At 39.8% G+C, this 21,307-nt stretch overlaps 1 protein-coding gene across 2 annotated transcripts; it reads right to left on the bottom strand.

Moving 5' to 3' along the window:
* Positions 1–1,715: 1,715 nt before the first annotated feature.
* ATG14 (autophagy related 14) lies at positions 1,716–20,642 on the bottom strand. 2 transcript variants are annotated; one of them, XM_032236349.1, is made up of 10 exons: positions 20,368–20,642; positions 14,963–15,025; positions 14,772–14,814; positions 12,884–12,965; positions 10,584–10,821; positions 8,237–8,466; positions 7,529–7,646; positions 6,750–6,840; positions 6,553–6,638; positions 1,716–5,869 (listed from the first exon to the last, which is right to left on the bottom strand). In XM_032236349.1, exons 1-10 carry the CDS (start codon positions 20,601–20,603, stop codon positions 5,563–5,565), a joined length of 1,494 nt encoding a protein of 497 aa, XP_032092240.1. In that variant the 5' UTR covers positions 20,604–20,642; the 3' UTR covers positions 1,716–5,562. The 2 variants fall into 2 exon arrangements, with proteins under 2 accessions (XP_032092240.1, XP_032092232.1); XM_032236341.1 differs by having other exon boundaries at positions 6,553–6,840.
* Positions 20,643–21,307: the final 665 nt, after the last annotated feature.

The raw sequence follows: 21,307 nt of genomic DNA, 5'->3' as shown, positions 1-21,307 counted from the left end.
TGTGTTATTTTCCTCTCTGTAAATATCTTCGTTTTTCTTGGTCAGTTGCTTTTACCAGATCTGCATAAAATAAAGAATAATCCCAAGAAGGCTTTTGATAGATGGGTGACCAGCTACAAGCAGTTTCTTCAGCATTTTTTTGTCCTAAATTGGATAGTTCTTGAGGTAACTACTCTCATGGGTATTTCCCATGTATATTACCATACCTATCAGGCATGAAATTCTCTTATCTTCGCTACCTGTTTGGAAGGTAAGCCGTTCCATTGATTTATTATTTTCATTGTCTGGTAGTTCTGCTTCTCTCCTTGATTAGTTTCAATCCATTGCTTCTTGTCCTGCCTTCAGGTGCTTTGGAGAATAGGTTGATTCCCTCTTTGTGACAGCCCCTTAGATATTGCAACACTACTATCATGTCACCCTTAGTCCTTTTCATTAGACATACACAATTCCTGCATTGCTCTTTCTAGAGTCTCAACGTTGTGGCGATCAAAACTGGATGTGGTATTCCAAGTGTGGTCTTATTATAAAGTGGTATTAACATTTCATGTGATCTTGATTCTGTCGCTCTATTAATGCAGCCTAAGACCATTGGCTCATTTGTAATATTTAGCTAGTAAAGTTATTTGAAGAAAAACCTACTTGCTTTTCAATTTGTCATGAAGACTAGCCTATTCTAGATAAGATTGATAGATAAGAATCGCAAACATTCCAGAAGATAGGGTTAAGATATAGGAGGATGTTCACAGACTTGAACCCTGAGCCCTATCAAAATGAAATTCAATGGTTAAAAAAGGCTCTACATTTAGGCAAGAAAAACCAAATGCACAGGTACAGTATATGTGGCACCTGGCTCAATAATAGTAATTGTGAGAGAGATCTTGGAGTCCTAGTATACAACCACTGAAATGTGAGCCAGCAATTTGATGCAGCTGCCAAAAAAGCTAATGTAGTCCTAGGTTGCATTAATATAGAATAAATCAATGGAACAGCCTACCTTCAGAAGTTGGGGTGCTCCATCATTAGGGGTTTTCAAAAAGATTGGACAGCCATTTCTCCAATATAGCATAGTCTCTTGCTTGAACAAGGGGTTGGACTAGAAGACCTTTAAGGTCCCTTCCAACTCTTATTCTGATACACTCTGAAGATGGCTGGAGTGCTGCTTCCAGCACAATACGGCTCATATGTAGAAACTTATAGGATTTAGTCAGAGATAATTGAAAAATCAAAGCATTGCATAACTATTAAGGGCTATTAATAAAATAATTTAACAAGACCCACCCCTGTGGTTGGATCAAACCTAAACAACTTTTCAGATTTAATTGAAATGGGATTTTTCAAAGCAATCTACACACAATGGGATATTGTATACACTGTGAAACATGAGACAGTACTTCCACTTAGGCACTGCCAAACATGCAGGAATAGACTGTCTTTATCCGTTCCCATTATGTTCAAAAGACACAAGGTACTTGAGCCAGGTGCAAAACTAATGGGTCACAGTATTTGTTCATTCTGGAATTTGTTTTCAGTGCCAGACAACACTGCATTTGATTTCAAACTGTTTTGGCAGAAACTTCTGAGTGAATGATACAGCACCTGCACAACTTGCTTGACTTGACACTAAGTAGGGTTAGGCCCATTTAATATTTACGTAGGCAACCATTAGGAAATCTTGGGGCTGTAACGAGGAAGTTGAAAAACATCCTTAAAAATGGCAGTGATAAATCTTTTATTGGTAAGAACATACATCAATGTGATCATCAGAAACTGAGTTCACTCCAAAGATGACTTCTGAATCAGAAGCACTTACTTGCTGTAAAGCATCCAAAGATATAGATCACCAAGTATTTGTTTTCCCACCCTATCTGAATTATTTGGAGATTTCTCAATGGAGTTTTTTTTTTTAAGAGAGCACAGCAACACTATAAGAAAGCCAATTCTCCATGAAAGAAAGACAAGCCAGTGAGCCTCTTCTGCTGTCTGCAAGTGGCTAGTAGAGCTGTCATTTGGAGCTTTAGCTACTTCACCAGCTGCACACCTTCCCTTGTCACCGCTATTCAGTAAGCATGCCAAGGCACCCTTACCAGCCTCTTCCCATCCTGTGAATTCATCCCCCAACCTCTGGTGATGTTACAGCTAAATGTGTAATTTCCCTTCTATGTATTCAGAACATACTAGCTATATAATACAGCTCTTGACAGAAGCCAGGTTCTTATCATCACTACAACAAGGTTGTAGTAGCGTTTGAACTGCTAGGAAATTGCTAAAAAAAAGTTTGATTCAAACCTAAATTTGATCCCAACATTCAAATATAACGGGCTTCTGTCAATTATTAGTTCCAATATTTACAGATAACATGTCATTTATAGGCTTCCTTTCAATTTTCATCTTAGTTGTAAAATTAGCTACATCTGGATGGCTAAAATGCATCACAAATTAGGAAAAAAAGGACTCAGTCAGGTTATAACCAGGGCAAGGATTCATGATTAATCTCTTCTTTAGGTAAGTCCTTGATAATGTAAATACTAGATATTTTTAGCATGAAATGTGTATTTTCTCTTTCACAGTGTTCTGCAACTGAAACCCATGAACTTGGACAGTAAGTAATAGTTCAAATGATAACCATAATATCAGAACAGTATAAATCAAGCCAAGCAATCTTTAAAAAAACCCAAAGATTTATTGCAGTAGTACAATTTTAAAAACACATTTGCATTAAGTTAGAACTACTAGTTTTGAAAATGGCACCACAAGGTCATGAGCTAAAAAAAAAAAAGGCTATGGATTTAGGGATATTCCATTAGCAATCCTTGTTTGGAGAGCCAATTTCCAAGCAGCAAACAGCTTACTGTATTTCTAGTAACCCATTAAGCATGTTGAAACTCTTGGGCCTAAACATACAGCTCTACCTTTGTTGATACCATAACATCTTGCAAAAAATGCACAATTAGTGATGTAAACCCAGGATACCCATCAATGGTAGCCGTGTCAATGAAGCAGAATGTTTCTCTATTGCATGGTAATTTTAGAAACGTATTTGTAGCTTCTCCAGACAGCTCTAAGAAGTGTAAAAATGTTTTTTTTTAAAAAATACATTTTTTTTCCTTGAAAGGGAGCAGCACACTACCTTATTACTATTTGGATGCCTTTTGGTGGCCTCCAAAGCCAAGTTCTAGTGTTGAAGGAGAGAGGCATCATTTTAAGAAGTTGAAATTGACAAGCAAAAAGGATTCATGGCTTACTGGCTTTTTAACTTATTTCCCCCAAGTTCACTAGAAATGATTTCCAAGTGTTTGCATTCAAAAATAAGCAGGAGAAATAAAGAAACACACAACAGAAGAGGAAAAGTAAAGGTATTTACAATGTTGAGAGCTCGCTTGCCATCTCCCCCACCTTGCAGTCACAATGTTAAGCAGCCCATATCACCTGCAACTAATAAAGTGCCTTTCTTCTTACAAATTTTCACTTGTTTCATTAACAGAAATAGGTAAAAGGACAATCCCATGTCACCAAAGATCTTTGAGACAAAGCCTAAAGTCACTCACAATTCCATCCAATTCCTGCCACTTTGTAAATCAACATGGCTTCTACAGAAGCCAGTAATCATTGTATTGCTATCTTTCTATACTAAGTCTTATGAATGGAAGAATCACACCATCTGGTTTTAAATCAAAACACCTAACTAAAGCAATCTTTGGTTTACCAACAGAAATATGAAGGAGTAGTTTCCCTATCATCCAGATAAATCCCTATCTGGCAGGGAGAGGAAGGGGGGGATCTGCATAGCAGTGTTATTTAAAACCCTATGCACTTCCTTATATGCATTCCAGGCTTAACTAGACCATTGCAGAAACACTGAATAAAACTTACTTGCCAATTCAGAAGTTCTTGCATAATTGCAAATCTTTATAATACAAGAAAAAAGTGCCCCCAACACAGAATCTCCAAAGCATTCATGTTGGACAAGCATTGTATGTCTATTCTTCAAGGGAGAATTTGCCACACCATCAGTGTACCTGCTCTGCTGAAAGGCTGAACTGGCTTCCAAGGCATAAAAACATTAAACTCACTTTGCTAGGACTATTAACTAAAAACAAATGGGGCAGCATATAAATGATGTAACAGAAGCTATAGTTGCCTAGCCAATTTATTTTGGATCACTAGGCAATATGAAGGCAGAAACTGCTTTATGAAGGAGCAAATGACCACATGCCATTTTCTTACTCCATTACAATATAAGCAACTCCTAACCAGACCTATTGGTTACATTTTTTTTCACTGCAGTTCCACACATAATGGTTTGGAAGATGCGCTCAATGAGAGTCAATAATTTTTATGATCAAGTAAAGATATGTTGGTATGAAAGACGTGATGAATCCTCAAATTAGCCTGACTTGCAAGACTGCCCCTCGTCCGTTTTAATGGGAAGAGTAATGTAAAACTGCCTAACCCCCAAGTTCTGATCTCGGCATGGACAGCCAACAATGTGCGGACAAAAACAAACAGACATGCAAACTGACCGACGGCCCAGGAAGCAGATCTGAAATAGATCTAATATATAAACCCATGTTAAAGAAAGATGGACAAGAATAATACAACGAAAATGGAAAGCTTTTTTACTTCTAAAATCTCTCCAAAATTCAAAACAAAATCACAACAGATTTAAATTCTATGTACAACATGCTGCATCCACTAACAGGACACAAAAAGGAGAAGTCCTCATATTCTCATCTCAGGAGTGCCAGCTTTCCAAAAGACAGAGAACAAGTAGTACACAAAACCAAACTGCAAGAGAAGTGTGCTTCCATCCTATGAAAGAATGTATGGACACAAACTTTCTGACCACAGCAGAGTGGCTCTCTATTTGCAAATTATTATGGGCCAGCCTTTCTTTGGTGTCTGGTGCTAGAACAAGGAGCCTGGGAACTCTGGGTGGCTCACTGTGACAGACATTCAGAAAGATCTTCTAATGGATGAATGCAACACATACAAAAGATATAATTATCGCCAGTAGTTTGTTTTTTTAAAAAGGATGGTTTTCTGTATTAAAATTATGGCAACAGAGTTTAGAAACTCATTAAAAAAGCATCATTTGCCAGAAGGTTCCTGAAACGTACATTTGTGTGATAAGTTTGTAAATGATGCATACTCCATAAAACCAAGAAGTCCAAGGGCATTGCTCGAACCGATTGACCAGGATGAGTTTAAGCATTTGCATGAGTCTCAGATTGCTTTCTTCCATGATTCTCTTCCTCTTTCCATGCTTCAAATGATTGCCTTTCTTAGCTTCTTTAAAAAATGCAGATTAGAAACAAAATGTGCAGGTAATTCTTTCCTCTTCAGCACGCACGCACGCACGCACACACACACAAAGACTGACTCAGAACTGCTGAATTCCATTGCACGTGTCAGAAAATGGGAGGAACTTACACCTTGAGCAAATGAAGAGCTGCTGGAGCTTCTGCAAATGAATGTCAGACCATCACCCCCCCACCCGTTCCAGGCACTACTGAACAGACTCAAAGTCTTCTACAGTGACAGTGGGTCATAGAGGCCCAACTATTAGCGGTGTCCAGTGTATGCCTTAAACCAAGAGGTAACTGAGGCTGCTGCTGAGGAGATCATGCCACCAGCACTGCTGCTGGCTATTGGTTGAGAAGCCTGCGTGCTCTGGCTCTGCAGCATCTCTAACGGCTGGGAGGGGATATCACAGAACCGTGGGCTGGGCAGGTTCTCCCAGTCTGTTCCAAGGTCAGTTTCTTCATCACTTATGTGCTCATCTCCACTCTCATCTGTTTCACCAGCACCGCTGGGGTCCACAAACTCCATGGAATCTTCCAAATCAGCACTGATCTCAAATGGTCCAGACCTATTTGGGGAAGGGAAGGGGGAGAGGGGAGGGGGAGAAATGCTTTGATCACACACTTGGTAGCAAAAATGGAAAAAAATAAGCACACATTCATGTTTAAAGGTGTACGAGCTGAAGTAAAAGAGTCAAAGCTGAGGATGTGACACCTGGGGCTGAGCAACTGACTCACAATCTCATCAGAGCAAGCTTGCATGATGGAGCAAGAATTTTTAAAAAGATCACAGAATAAGGGAATAAACACTTTGGAGATCCCATAAATCATCAAGTTATAAGAAGTGTTGTTTTTCTATGGGGTATGGCAATTCATGCAGAACTGAGGCAAGCTTCAATCCCTTGTCACAATGAGAAAAACTGAAAAATAGGCAAGCTGTTAACCGAAGTCAGAAAGTTACTCCTACTATTTTACCAAGAAATTCATAATTCCTGAACAAAATATATCTGTAATTGAAAAGGCCCATCACATATTTCTGGACCAAATTCTCTTTTCTCTCCGACTTGGGAGAGTTGGTGATGGGTCAGATTGGATGTTATTTGTGTTATGTATTGAATATACAATAGCGTCTCAAACTTCACTATTGTTTACAGTGATATATGACACAGAGAAGGGCTGCTACGAGACTCTTCTAGAAAGCTAGTGATGACAGGGCAGAAAGTGGGGCATTTAGTATTGAACCATTTCTTACCTTCCCAAATGTTCTGTCTCAGGGCTGACCAAGTACATCAGGTTTCTGAGTGTATGTAGAGGGTGCAGAAGATCTAAGTTGACATGCTGGAAAAGCATATGAAGGAAAGCAGAATACTCATCAGGCAGGACTTGAAAGATGAGGAGGAAACAATGTAAAGCCTTCCAAGAAGGAAAAAGAAACCAAATGAAAACTACCTGAGAAAAGCAAAGGTAAAGGATATTGGCATTTAGCTTTTTCACTGCCCAGGTGAATTTCCTCCTGCTAAGATTTTCTCCGCAGAACTCACTGCAAAATATAGTAAGGCGCAAATATTAAGGGATAAGATCTTAAACAAGGACTCAAGGCAAATAAACATGTTTTGGATCACTCTGATTTGGTAAAATAGATTTGGTGGAATAGCTAACAAAAAAAGAGCAAGGCTCATCCAGTTCTATTTTCCATTTCAGAAAGGAGCCACTATTACAGAATTGGGTACATAATTCCTCCCTTCCTCTTTAACATCCAATCATACTGCTTGGCAAAATTGAGCATAATTAATACCAATAACACCATTTCACAGAACAACCCCTATGTCTATATTAAGGATTCATCTCTGTAGTTTAACTTTTGCAGAGGCTTGGGAAACTTCCCATTTAGGATTTGTGTGTGTGAAATGAAATTTAATGCCCACCTACTCTAATGATATAAATGCCAAGAATGTTGCAGCTCTGGGTGGTCAGTATTTTTAAAAAAATGAAGTCACAAAAGGGTTTGCTGTCTGCAGTTTTATCACCATCTCTGAATCCAGTCACATACTTAGCTGTCTGTCAACCTACAATTGTTACCATAGTATTTCTGTGAAATCTAAGAACTCAAAATTTGGTGTGTATAAAGTGCTCTATTATAATGGTTACAATTCCTAGAGCCTGTCATTCAACATAATGTTCTCAATAACCATTTTGGCATGTGTTCTAGCTCCTTCTAGAATCCTTACCTGTTATATAGCTTTTTGGGAAGGTTTACATCAAGTATAAGTGACAAAATGTTAGTCAGCTGAGTTGCATAGCACAAAGCAGCACTGATGGTATAAGCAGGATTGTTATGCTCCATGTCTAGAACAGAAGGGGAAAAAATCAGTTTTGATGGCCAAGCCAGAAAAGGCAGTCTCTAAGAATTCATAATATGCTATTCGTGGAGTACCCACAACAACTATGAATGCTGTTTGTGGAATCTCAAATTTAAATAAAAAGCACTTTTTAAAAATAACATTTGTAAAGTCTCACAAGATCACCAAGTGTCACTAAAGTTCTTGTGTGAGATCTCTAAGAGGGATTTTTGTTTTGTTTTTTTGCACCCAGGGCTGCCAAAGCATTGAGATCAGAAAATTTGTTTGCTTCTGAGATTTCTGAGGTGTAATACCAGTTAATGAGCTATCATCTTCTCAATTATGAGACCTAAAAATATGCTTTGGGGAAACTCGCTAGCCAATATCATATTCTGCAATTCTTAGGCTCCCCTTGAAAATCATGGCTCGGTCAAAAAGTAGTTTATGGTATTCCTGTGCTTTTCTTACATTTCAATAAGCCAAATATCAGGGCAAGATCACCAAATTTGCATTTCAATATTACTTTAAAAAAATGATGAAGAACCCGGCTCCCTGATATTTTAAAAAAAGTTTAAATAACACCTAAATGACCATTACCTGGTCCTTGTGTGGTTTTCTTCTCTTCTACCCAATTGTAGTAAGCGGAATAATCCCCATTGTTGGGGAGGGTTATCCAAGGCCCTGTGATGCCAATGCTGGTGTCTCCATTATGATCATCACACACCCATCGCCCAGAAAGGTAGGTGGTCCTCCTGGCTTCTGCAAGCTTGCTTACTGTGCTGGAGGTCATGGCATTGTCGCTCTCTGAAGATACATCTGTGGAGTCCCTAGAGGAAAGGCAAGGAATGGTTACTAAAAGGATTACACAGTTGTTCAGATTTTATTCCCAAAAGAGGTTTCAGAGTGTGCATTATAGGAGGAGGTGTGATTGTTTAAAAAAGTTAGAGAAATGAACTATGTTTGCAGCTTTCTGCCATCTATGTGGGAAGGAAAAACACCAATTTTCTTGGGAGTAAGCCTCATTATTATGGAATGAATACTTTCAGACGCAGTGCCTGGTGACCTTAGAGATGAAGAGGGCTTCTGAGAAGGGAGGAAACAGAATAACTAAGGAGAAAGCAGCAAGCTGGTGATGATGCAGAGCAAGCCAAAGATGGAAGAAACAGCTGTTAACCTTCTCTATTCATGCCCATAACCCCACCCCCTTTCACACCCCAAACTCTTTAAACAGTCTTCGGCATTAAATAATTCATGTCCTTGATGAAGAATTGAGGTAATCAGTTTCCTCCAGCAGGAATGTCAGATGGGAAGCAAAGCAGATGATTCTTGCAAAGGAAAAGGACTGTCTAAACTACTTCTGCTGAATCGAAGATTCCAAATTAGGGAAAGAAAGCCCGAAGCACATAAACTCTTCTATCAAGACAGCTTATTTCTCATAATGGACACTATAATCTAATGACAAATGGAAGGTTCAGGGGAAAGTGTATGTATTTTAAGGCCTTCTCTTTGAGAGTGTGAAGAGCCAAATGTGAATAAATTGCTATACTGTATTTTCTTATACTCACTGAATGCTAAGAGTCCTTACTCTCAGCTATTGTATTCAGGAGCAAAGCATGCTCTACTTTTGAGCCTGATCTGGTAAGAAGTTATAGACAGCTCCACAAATAATGCATTTTGAGAAATTGCAAGTCCAGGATGGAGAACAATAATTATGATTCCCATTTTAATAGAAAAGGAAAAAGTATAGAGGACACATCAAATAAGAATAAAAGTAAGTTAGCAAAATCATCAAAGATTGTGAGAAAAGATTATGGGTTGTGGAATCCTTGTCTTCTCTGGACTTAGGAGACTAACTCTGAAACGGTATAGGGTTTCCTGCCTAGGCAGAGGGTTGGACTGGAAGACCTCCAAGGTCCCTTCCAACTCTGCTATTGTATTGTATTAACTTCATTACCAAACTAGATGACATTAAACAACGGGTTCAGCTTTGCAGAAATAAAAGTAAAAATGCCAGAGACTGCAAGAGAAGAATCTAGAAGAACCGGGACAAGGTCTGAAAAGAGAGCCTAGTGTTTTAAAGTATTTGCTACTCCTGGAGAAGACCAGGCAGCAAAGCTTAGTTAGAGAAGAGACTATAACAGTGATGGCTAACCTTTTTGTCAAGGTGTGCCAAAAGCGAGAGGGAGCATGGGGGGTGGGGGTGTTGTGCGCACACCCACACCAATAATACAATGCCCTCCCCCCAATGCATGCACACAGCACATGCATGCACACAGGCCTCACTGAAGCCTCTGGACTTCTGGGAGGCGCGTTCGACTGTTTTTTCCCTCCGCAGGCTTCAGGAAAGCCTCCTGAAGCCTGGGGAGGGCGAAAAATGTTCCAACATGTAAACTGGAAGTTCGGGAACGGACTTCCAGGTTGCTTGTTGGGCCGTTTTTCTCCCTCCGGAAGTTTCAGGAGGCTTCTCTGAAGCTTCCAGAGGGTGAAAAACAGCCCAACACGCAAACCAGAAGTCCGTTCCCAAACTTCCGGTTTGAGCATTGGGTGGGTTTTCGCTCTCTGGAGTCTTCAGGGGAGGCGGAGGGTGAAAACGGCTGAAAATCAAGGCCAAAGATGCACTGGAGCTGACACGGGAACACCTTGCGTGCCCTCAGAAATTGCTCCGCATGCCACCTGTGGCACACGTGCTATAGATTCGTCATCACAGAACCATAACTATCCAAGAACTTTCAACAACAGGTTGAGGAGCTCTAGCCCAAGCAACCCATTTAAGGAAGGTGTTTAGAGGAATTGCTTTCTATTGAAAAAGGGATAAATAGAGTGCTATCTACCTATATGACAGGCCAGTGTTGGCCTTTCCAAACTAATACTTCTGAAACTCCCTTATGTCCTTCTTGAATATATGGTGAACCACATCAGCCATGCTCCTCCTCCTCCTCCTCACCTCATACCGATTTTCACTTCCTCAATAGGGAATATAACAGAAGTTAATTCCAGGACATGTGACCGCCGGAGGTCTGCCAGATGCTCATGATGGCTTCTTAAGTCACAGTTCTTCTTCTCTACTAGCTCTCCAAGCCGGCGATTGTGCCTCTGGATTTTCTCCTTTTTGTCCTGATGGCGCTGAGCCCTTCGGTAAAGTTTCTGGTTCTCATCTTTAATTCTAAGAAGCCACTCGGAATCTAGAGCAACAAAGGCAAAAGTAACTCTTTGGAAGACCCTCAAAATGGCGCAGCTGATTACTCAATAGATAATGCATGAATAAATTATATTACTTGGATACGCAAAATTATACATTGTTATCATGTGTAGAAATATGTAATGACTGGGATCTCCAAGCGGTGTCTGGGATCTCCAAGCAAGATTAAGTCTGAAATCCACAGCATACCATATTTCCCCGAAAATAAGACAGGGTCTTATTTTCTTTTGACCCCCAAAATTAGCACTTGGCCTTATTTTTGGAAGGTCTTATTATTGTTGAGCTGAAGGAGGCGGCGAGCATGGGCATCTCATGGCTGCTGTTGTGTTGCAATAGTTTCAAGAAGGGCTTATTTTCAGGGGAGGGCTTATTTTAGCACATGCACTCAAAAGCCCGATTGGGCTTATTAACCAGGAAGGTCTTATTTTCGGGAAAACTGGGTAGCATTTTAGGATGCCAATGTTACCTTGTCCCACCTAACTTATCACATTAGAAAACCTTTTAAAAGAAAAACAGAGATTGACATGCTGTAAGGCTAAACAGAAGCTTCCAGCATTATCTTGATCTTGAGTAAAACTTCTAGGCCCAATAGAGCCTCCTGGAAAAGAAAAACAAAGGCAGCTGCAGCCCAGAATTTGGTCTGCATGGCTACACACATTCCTCCCCCTAATAGAAAAAAAAATTGGCAGAAGTAATAGGAAATTATTAAGATTTCAAGGTAGACAGCATTCATAAATCTAGGTTATTGAAACACTCCTCTGCTGGAATTATCCCAACATTTTAGCTGCTGATCTGGAGAGAACCGGAGGGAGATTGATGTTCAGCCTGTTTTGGATTCTTGTTGAAATGGAAATCCAGAGGTGCTTTTGATCCTTAGCAGTCACTGCATTCCCAAGAAATGACTATATGGTAAGGATCATCTTTACACAATTTCCGCCATAACAACAGCTATAACCCTTCTTGAGTAGGTTGGGCAGATAATGGTTATCTACATCTCAAGATCCTGACATTTAAAGCCTTAAGCATCACAGAGTTTAATTGTTTGAGGGACTACTGCCACATTCCACAAATCATAGTAGAGGAAGTTTTGAAGGTGTCTCACTTTCAAAGGTTAATCTACATAGTACCTACCCTATTTTCCTGAAAATAAGACCTCCCCAGATAATAAGCCCAATTGGGCTTTTGAGCGCCCAAGACGAAAGCAAATAAGACCCTGTCTTATTTTCAAGGAAACACAGTAGGAGAGGGTGCTGGGTTTCTCACAAGCTATGGAATGTCCTCTCTAGGGAGATGCATTGAGCCGTAAAGCATCAGTATTTTAAAAACACAGTAAGGAGGCATTTCTATTCATTAACTGATTCTTAATTTTATTGATTTTAATGCTACGGTTTAATCTGGTATTTTTGTTTTAAATGTGTGCTGCTCTCAAGACTTAAATCAATAGAAAAGCAAGGAACAAATTTAATAAATGAACAAATTACAATTAAAAGAATAAGAGATATTATATATCCCACCACCTAATAGTATTCTTCAACACAAGCAGGGAAATGCTAGGCTTAGAATGCATTTTCCATGGAATTCTGTAGTTTTAAGATTGCACTTTAAAATGCTGCATGTTACCCAAAGAACCTTCTGGAAGCTCATTTGATGGCACCCTGAATACCAGGTAGGCCTATCTGGCTAATCAACTTTACATATATTTAAACATACACCCAATGTTTAAATATTGGGGGAGGGCAGTCACTGTTTTTTAATCTTTTATATTGAGTTTTTTTATTGTTTGTAAGCTGCCCAGAGTCACTGAGAGTGAATGGTGGCCATATAAATGTTCTAAATAAATAAATAAAATAAATAAACAGCACAGGAGTGCAAATTTCAAATATGAAGACAATAACCTTTTACGTTATTACTCCTTTTATCAAAATAGTTTTGATAAGCTAATGAAACTGGTTAAATTAACTTTGTACTATTATCGGAGAAGATATGGACACAGAAAAGGAATGTCATAACAGGAATCTGCAAAGACTTCTACAACCATCATTTACTTTTTGCTATTTCTTCATTTTCTTTGCATATTGTTTGCTTCAGCTGCTCAATTCTCATCTTGCAAGACATTATTTTCCATCTCTGAAAGCAAAAGAACATCTATTAGGCTTTTTGCACTGCAAATACATCTATAAAAGAACATCTATTAGGACCTCTATAAACATTTTTTGCGTTCTTTAAAAAAATCATTTTGGTCAAAATAAACAGATGGCTAACTCCAATTCCAAAATCCATTCAGTTTAATCAGAAATCCAGAAGCTGCTGAGGCCACTAACTAATCAAGGAGAGAAGCAACTTAGAACTGAGGAGAAATTTCCTGATCAGTGGGACAGCTTGCCTCCAGAAGTTATGAATGCCCCAACACTGGAAGTCTTTAAGAAGATGTTGGATAGCCATTTGTCTGAAATGGTATAGGGTTTCCTGCGTAGGCAGGGGGTTGGACTAGAAGACCTCCAAGGTCCCTTCCAACTCTGCTATTGTACTATATTGTATTGTATAACCTTTAAATTTGGCATTACAATTAACCATCTATGCTTTTGTTTTGCCTGTATTTTAGTTTTACCTTCATTTCAGAAGAGGGTTACACAACAGAATCACTGATACTTCAAACAAACTGTCTAATGCAAATTATAGATTTTGATTATTTGCTAGTTCTTTAGGCACTTTCTCAGAAGTAGAAAGTTTACCTAGGCCAAGCTGCAGTGATCCTCAAACAACAAGGTAAAAAAAAAGGTAAAGGAATCCCTGCAGATATTATTTTGCTAGTCGCTGCCAACTATACGGGACGGTGCTCAACTCCATTTCAAGGCCATTCAAGATCTAAAGACATTTCTGTGTCATGTGGCCAGCACGATGTCACAGAGTGCTTACTTTAGCAATAGCAATAGTAGTTAGACTTATATACCGTTTCATAGGGCTTTCAGCCCTCTCTAAGCAGTTTACAGAGTCAGCATATTGCCCCAACAATCCGGGTCCTCATTTTACCCACCTCGGAAGGATGGAAGACTGAGTCAACCTTGAGCCGGTGGATTTGAACAGCCGAACTGCAGAACTGCAGTCAGCTGAAGTAGCCTGCAGTGCTGCATTTAACCACTGCGCTACCTTGGCTCTCGGCTACTTTCCCACCAAAGTGTACCTATTTATCTACTTGCATGTGTATGCTTTCAAATTGCTAGGTTGGCTAGAGCTGGGGTGAGGACAGGAGCTCACCCTGTGCATGGTGCTCAGGTGTTGAACCTGGGCTGCCAGTTTTCCAGCTGACAAGCCCAACATCTTAACCACTGAGCCGTCGCCTTGAATAACAATGACAGTCAAATCCTTACAAAAAGTTCTATATCAAATAGAGACAAAAAGATCTATATGAAGGGAGTCAAGTGCCACTTTCAATAGGCACAAATCTTATATCAAACTTAAGAGCAACTGATATCCTTTTAAAAATATCCAACTATCACACTATTTAATAATGGTGTACAAAATGATTTGAGTTTGAAATAAATTGCTCCAATCTTACTGGAAATATTCCAGCAATACTATAACCCTCCTAGAGGTGTTTAGCACTTGAAACCACCTTGTTTCGAGTGCAGGCTTGAAGGAGGGCAAATTTGAGCTATGAACACCTTTTGAATGTCTGGAGTAGCATCAGCATTTGGTAAAGTCAGAACAGTATTCTGATATTGCCAAAGAGATTTATTTGACTATAACCTATCTTAAGCACCCAACCTTTAGAGATACAGTAAGCATTTGGTCATTTGGTCTGAAATTCGGTTATTTACATCAATATGGGCACCATTGCCTACATATCGTATAAGACAGACCACCATGAATAACAGCACTATGGAAAACTAGTTGAAATGAAATATGAAGTGAAAGAATTCTGCAAACACTCACCAGTTGATCTGCTATCTGCTTCCCCTCTATAGCGGTTAACAACCTATAAAAAAGTGAAGGAGTGGAAAAAGAAATAGAACATTAACTGGCAACCAGAAATATACTTCTATATTGATTAAGGTGAATTACGTTGATTGTATATTAACATCAACTTAAATAAATAAAGTAAAATAGAATGAATTAGGACTTACTGAGACTGGAATTCATGCTGTTTCTTTCTAAGGTGCTTTAATCTCTCTTTTTTTTCAGAAAACCTAGAAAAGAATAACATTTAAATGTGTTTCTCAATAAATAAAATATGAATAACCTCTATATTACAAAGGCGTTGCCTCTGAGTAGCAGTGTTATTGTTGCAAATTTCCTTATTTCTTTTTGTATCTTTTTTGTATTTCAAGTTAGAAAAAAGAGTCCAATTTTTAAATGGGTTAGAACACCCACAGTAATGAAAGAGGAAAATTTTAGTCCATAGGTTACAGAGAATAATAAAAGAAAAAAATAGAAGAAAACTTAATCCATTTGTTTTAAAAGGCTTACATAAATTCCATCCATGAAGATAACATTTAAAAAGTAAGATAACCACTGTCCAAAACCATTCCAAATTTAATTCCGCTGCTTGATTCTTCTGTTCTCCAATTTAAATTAATGTTAAGTTTTTTATAGGCAGTCTCTTTTTAAAACAGTAAAAGTTCTTCACCAGCTGGAAACACTTTCTCTTTCCGTATCCTTCCGTTTTGGAGCTGCCCCGACATCATCAGCCTTGGCTGGATTTTTTGTCGCTGGCTTGAAGAACTTCTCTTGCAGCGATCAGGGACTTTGCGATGTCCCTGAGGTCAACAAGACGTATTCTTCCTGTTCACCGTCTCTTCGGGACTGTTTAGGTCCAATTGGACCATCCAGCAGCAATCTATAAGCCTCCATAAGGCTATGCATGCAATTTTTTTGATGAAAAAAGGGCCTTTTGCTCCCCCCCACGAGCACTCTGCAAGCCCCCCCTAAGGCTATGCATACCTTTTATTTGGAAAAAAAACCAGTTTTGCAGAGGTTTGCAGAGAGCAAAAACTTTTTCTTTTTTCCTTTTGAAAAGCTCTTTAGTTAGAGTGATTGATGAGAATTACATTGATCAACTGCTGTGCCAGCAGAAACAAGTCTTAGGTGCTGCAGGTTGTCAGCGATTTCCTTCTCCAGCACATGGATAAATACACCTGGAAACATCTACCTACCTACCAACTCTCTCTCTCTCCCTACCTACCTACTGTATTTCTCTCTCTCTCCCTCTATCTACCTACCTACTTTTTAAAAAATTTGCCTCTTCAAAACCTTGGTGCGTCTTATACTCTGGTGTGTCTTATACTCTGAAAAATATGGTAATGATTTTCTTTGTATAGTTAAGACAATGCAATTCTTTTCCATAACTGAAATACACATAGACTGATACAATTTAAAAATGTAAGGGAACAAGTATTACACCTTCTGCTAGACCTCTGATAACAAATGTCCAACTTGACAATCATAGAAACTATACAAAATATTTAAAACCATTATACAGGTTTACTAGAACAGAATCAAACACAACCCTGAGGCAGTCCTAACTAAAATCGAGTTTGACACCCCTGCATTAGGCAATTACATCCTAGCACAGTTTGTTCCACAAAAACAGTCCATGTGATTGGTTTATAATCCCTGTGACCCTAGGAAATTGGATAAGTTGAATGAAATGCAGATAAATTAACCACAGGTAATAACATAATGCAACCTAATCATTCAGCAGGGAAGGGAGATTTCTACATAAACACATATAAGAAGATATTATTCATCATGTCTAATTTCCAGCAGGTCCTGTAAGTTCCAGTTATAGTAAATAAAGATACAAAATATAAAAACACCAACCTTTCTATAACCATGCTATCTCTGTGGAATTCTCTCTCAGTTAAGCAATATTGTCCCACAGCTGACAATATTTTTCAGCAGTGAAGGCAATACTCTTTCAAAAATCAAGGTGAAGAAAAATGTGTAATGACTTTTTGCTGATTTGTTTTTGACGCTGGCTGTTTCTCTTGTCATTTAATATTTGCATTTCATTATTGTGATTGACTGATGCTGGGATTTTTATAGACAAAAAGATAAAGCGACAGTATTTGTAATAAGTAATTAAAATCCAACATGCATCCTATCGATCTAGCTGGTATATAAGAGGGCAAAAATATTTGACTTCCATTAAAAATTCTCAATCAATAAGAGAAAGCATATGCCAATTCATCTCTCAGAAAAGTCTGTTTATGTATTTATTTTAAGGATCACCCAACTCCTAAACAACTCTGGGTGGTACGCAATTAAAAAAAAAGTTTTTGAAATGCTTGAAAGCAGTCTTTCCACACTTAAGGAACTTGGGGTGGGGAAACTATGGGAACACTCCTGAACTTATTGAACTGAAGGAAACTTACTTGTAGATAAATCTGCAGTGTATTGCTATATAGAGGTAGAAGTACTTAGTCCTCATTTAGTTACCACAACTGAGCCTGGCAACTTGGTCATTAAGCAAGCAATCACCAAGTAGAATTGCAACTGCTTATGATCTTATTTTAGCTTTGCTTTGCTTTACAAACTATAAAAGTTTTACATGCCAGGATTGTCACAAAGTTACTTGTTCATTACCAGCATAACTGAGAATGGTTGCTACATAAAACAGTCATTAAATGAGTGACCCATACTTAGCAGTAGGCTCTTTTGAGGATGCTTTTCCATGATTGTTCTGAGGTAAGAAAGAATAATAGAAAAAGCAGTATTTGAGAATGAAATTCACCAATAGACCAGTCTGGATCAGAAAATCCTCTTATGGGCTTCTCAATGTAAAATTAGACATTTAGCAGGCACATAGTTTTGTCAGCTTTTGTGTGACAAAAATACCCTGTTATAAAAAGCCTGCCACAATTTGATTGACCTACTGTACTAAGCTATAAAGCAACAGTATATGGCTCAAGTCACTGATATAAATGTGTAAAACAGCATTAGCATGTTTAACAACTTGGTTTTAAAAATTCTGGAAATGTGAATGCTACAATGGTGCCTTGGACTGATGCAATTCAACCATGCTATGAACAAGAAGATTTATGCAGAATGGTATAGGGTGGGGTACAGAATAGTAACAGGGGGCTCTATTCTATAGGGCAGGGGGTTGCACTAGAAGACTCCAAGGTCCCTTCCAACTCTGGTATTCTGTTTTCTGTAAATTGAGCAATGGTTTCTTGAATAATGGACACACCATCACCACTTTCAAGACAGGAGATAGTACCGTACATCTTCACTAAAGGATGCACTTACCACCTCTCCAGATGCTTTCACCAATAATGTAGGGTAGAGGTCTCATTTATATAAAGTAATGCTAACAACACAGAGGATACTGTCCACTTCCACAGGAACTCAGGCTCAAATCAATCCCAGAAAATTCAAGACAAAGTTTCTATTATCTCTGCAGTAATTGCCTAACCAGTGTCCAAGTGAATACGAGAGATTTTATTCTGCAGATGCTTAGCAACACTCCAGCAGACCAGCTTCCAAGATGGATTTCCCTAACAGTGACCAAGTCACCTTAAATGTTATTGGGCAGTTATCCAAGAATATAACAACAGAAAAACAAACTTGCTTAACCCCTTTTATCATCATGGTATAACCTCAGGTGGAAACTCTTACCTATATTTAGTGATATTCTTTGTCTGATGTCACAGTTGTTTTAAGTATGTTTTGTGTTGCATTATATCCTGGAACCCTTCAATACACATGGAACTTCCTCATGGATCAGTTACTACAAAGAGGTCACTCAGGAACAATCCTGTTATGTGGTTTCCTCTGCCCTCTTATTCTAGAGGTCAACCCTTGACTCAATTGCCCTCCAAGGCTTGCGAAACTCCCCATGTGTTGTTTGGAAATCAACAGAATCTATTCTGGTGTCATGAGTGAAGCATGACAAGGGAATGATGGAAATGTTTCCCTTCCTCGTATCAAATGTCAGCTGTAGATACAAAACAGCTCTAATGGCTATTTGCTTATCTAGGCTGGGTCTATGATCATCTGGCACAAGCTTATGATTGTAACAGTGTCTAAGAATTCACAAGTTGCTTCTCCTCCCACCATGGTATGTTAAAGTCCTCCATAACAAAATATCAATGGAAATCCAACATCAATCACATCATGAGATTGAACTGTGCAGCAAGGAAGTTGGAACTACAATAGGACCCCTACCTTGTCCTCAAAGCAACCTCACAAATAGTGTTTTACATCCAGATATCTATGGAACAGTGTCTCTGATGACCTGGAAAATCTCCAGATGATAATCTTCACTCTCTCCTCTGCCTTGGGATCAAGGCTGATGCAAAATCTGAAAGTGAGATGGGTAGATCTCCGAGAGAAATACCACCCACCCCATACCTATTGAGTTCTCAGCAACACATGGCAAGCTTTCCCCCTCATCCTTATTAAAATCATGGAAGATAATACATCTAGTGCAGGCAGATCTGGCCTTTAACAACATCAATCGCAACTCGATGTAATCTGTAGATCCGTTATCTGGCTCCCAAGATGAGGTTCAGGGGCCACAAAAAGGTCTAAGATTTCCATTCTCTAATGGTGGCCTGCTTCACTCCCTGGATATACCATGGCAGCTAATTCCACAATTTAAGAAAGGCAAGGAAGCACATAACCTGACTGCGAAGAGCAGACTGTCAAAACACTGAAGATCTCAGCAGTTTTTACTGAACCCACTGACCATAGTTTATTCAATTAACCTCAATCTCTTTATACAACTTACCTGTAATATATTTACTGAGACCAAGTACCCATTCAATCTAGAACAGGGGTGTCAAACATGCAGTGTCACGTCATCCTGTAACATATCATGACTTTTTTGCCCTTTGCTAAACTGGCAGTGGCTGTGGCTATGGCTAGTAATTGACACATGCGGCTTGCAAGCCGCAAGTTTGACATCCCTGATCTAGCATATTGTGTGAATGTACGCGCCTGGAGTTATATAGGGACTCTCACATATTGGTGTAAGTATCCCCTCTCCTCAAAATAAATAAAATACAATAAAAAAGAGCAAAATACTTATGCCTTGAACCCAAATGTAAACATATTTTAATGAGGGTGAAGGTTTGTTCTCCGAGCTTGTGGGTTGATTTCCCAACGTTTCATTACCAGGCCAGGTAACCTGTTCAGCAGAGTTCAGTGGAATTTTATTTTATATTTTAATTTTGGAGTGACTAAACTGGCAACCCAGGCAATCATCTTTAAGAGCATTAAGTTCCCCTCAGAGATGAAGAAGCAGGACACCTGTTTCCATCATATTTGACCACTGATTGTGTTGGCTACTGAAGATTGGAGCTGAACATCCAGCCATCATAGATTCTCTATCTAGCCAGCACCTATCGGCCAGAAAAGCGCCAGCAACCTTTATCCAATCCCTTTAAAATGCCTAGTACCGGATTCTGGAACCTTTGCCTTACAGACGTTTAACCCCGCCCGCGGGAGACACCGGAGAACAAATAAGGCCAACAATCCAGGGCCCGGCCCAGCCCAGCCCAGCCCCGTCTTGTCGGGCACCCACCGCTCAGAATCGCGGCCATCGAAGAAAACGAAGTCGCCGCTGCGGACGCACTTGGCGCAGGTCAGGCGGCGGCGGGTGCTGTTGCAAAGGGGGCAGCGCTCCACGGCCACATAGAGGCCCTCGGCCCCGGCTTCCGTTTCCGAAGGGTAAGCCCTTTCGGCGGCGGCGGCGGCAGCCACAATGCCGGGTCGCCGCCAGCTCGGGCCGGCCCAACCGTCGCCCCTGGAAGACGCCATATTGCTGACGGGCTAGCGGCAGGCCGGCGGTCACGTGGGACTTTGTTTTCAAACAGAGGCATGATGGGGGGAAAAAGGAGGCGGGGGAAGAGCAGCACGTGCTGAAGGCTGGGGGCGGAGCTAAGGAAAACCACAGAGACTGCGCTCGCGCGTCGGGTGGGCGGGGGTGGGGTGGGTGAAAGAGAGGGAGGCGGAGTGGGAAGGGCGGTTTTCCTCAGTTGGACCCTTCAAGTTGTCCCGAGTGGAAGAATGAGCGCCCCGCGAGGCATTGGGCGGAAAGCGGGATTTTTTTTAAAAAAAAAAAGGGGGGGGGGAGGGAATGCGTTCAATTAACGTATAAAACCACCGACCGATCAAGTTAATTTTAGTTTCATGGTGTTCTGCGAGCTCGTGTGGTGGGTGTCGAATTAAATGCACGGTGGACATCCTCAAAATTATTTCTCAAATCACGAATGAACTTTTTTTTAAAAAAATGGTCCAAGCAACATGCAGATTTAAAAAAAACTTTTGTATACAGGCGTGAGGGAATCATTTAGTTTTTATATATAGGGCTTATGGTGCCCCTTGCTTTGCTACCGGTATTCCTTGCCTCCAAGGTCCACTTTCTACAATACGGCTAGAATATCTGCTTTGCAAAAACATTCCGGGCAGCTCTTAGAAGGTGGCAAAAGGTTATCACTATCTAGCTGTCTGATCAGTTGTAT

Source organism: Thamnophis elegans, chromosome 1 (assembly GCF_009769535.1).
Source record: "Thamnophis elegans isolate rThaEle1 chromosome 1, rThaEle1.pri, whole genome shotgun sequence".
Classification (NCBI taxonomy): Eukaryota; Metazoa; Chordata; class Lepidosauria; order Squamata; family Colubridae; genus Thamnophis; species Thamnophis elegans.
The sequence above is the reverse complement of the archived record's forward strand: the minus strand, read 5'-3'. Positions and strand labels throughout refer to the sequence as shown.

Excerpts from the sequence above, each read along its gene's own strand:
- ATG14 (XM_032236341.1), bottom strand. The coding sequence starts at position 20,603 with ATGGCGTCTTCCAGGGGCGACGGTTGGGCCGGCCCGAGCTGGCGGCGA. Across the intron at positions 15,026-20,367 it reads GATGGCCGCGATTCTGAGCG|GTTTTCTGAAAAAAAAGAGA; the intron begins GTGGGTGCCCGA and ends ATTCTTTTCTAG. Across the intron at positions 10,822-12,883 it reads AAATGAAGAAATAGCAAAAA|ATTCCGAGTGGCTTCTTAGA; the intron begins GTAAATGATGGT and ends TTGTTGCTCTAG.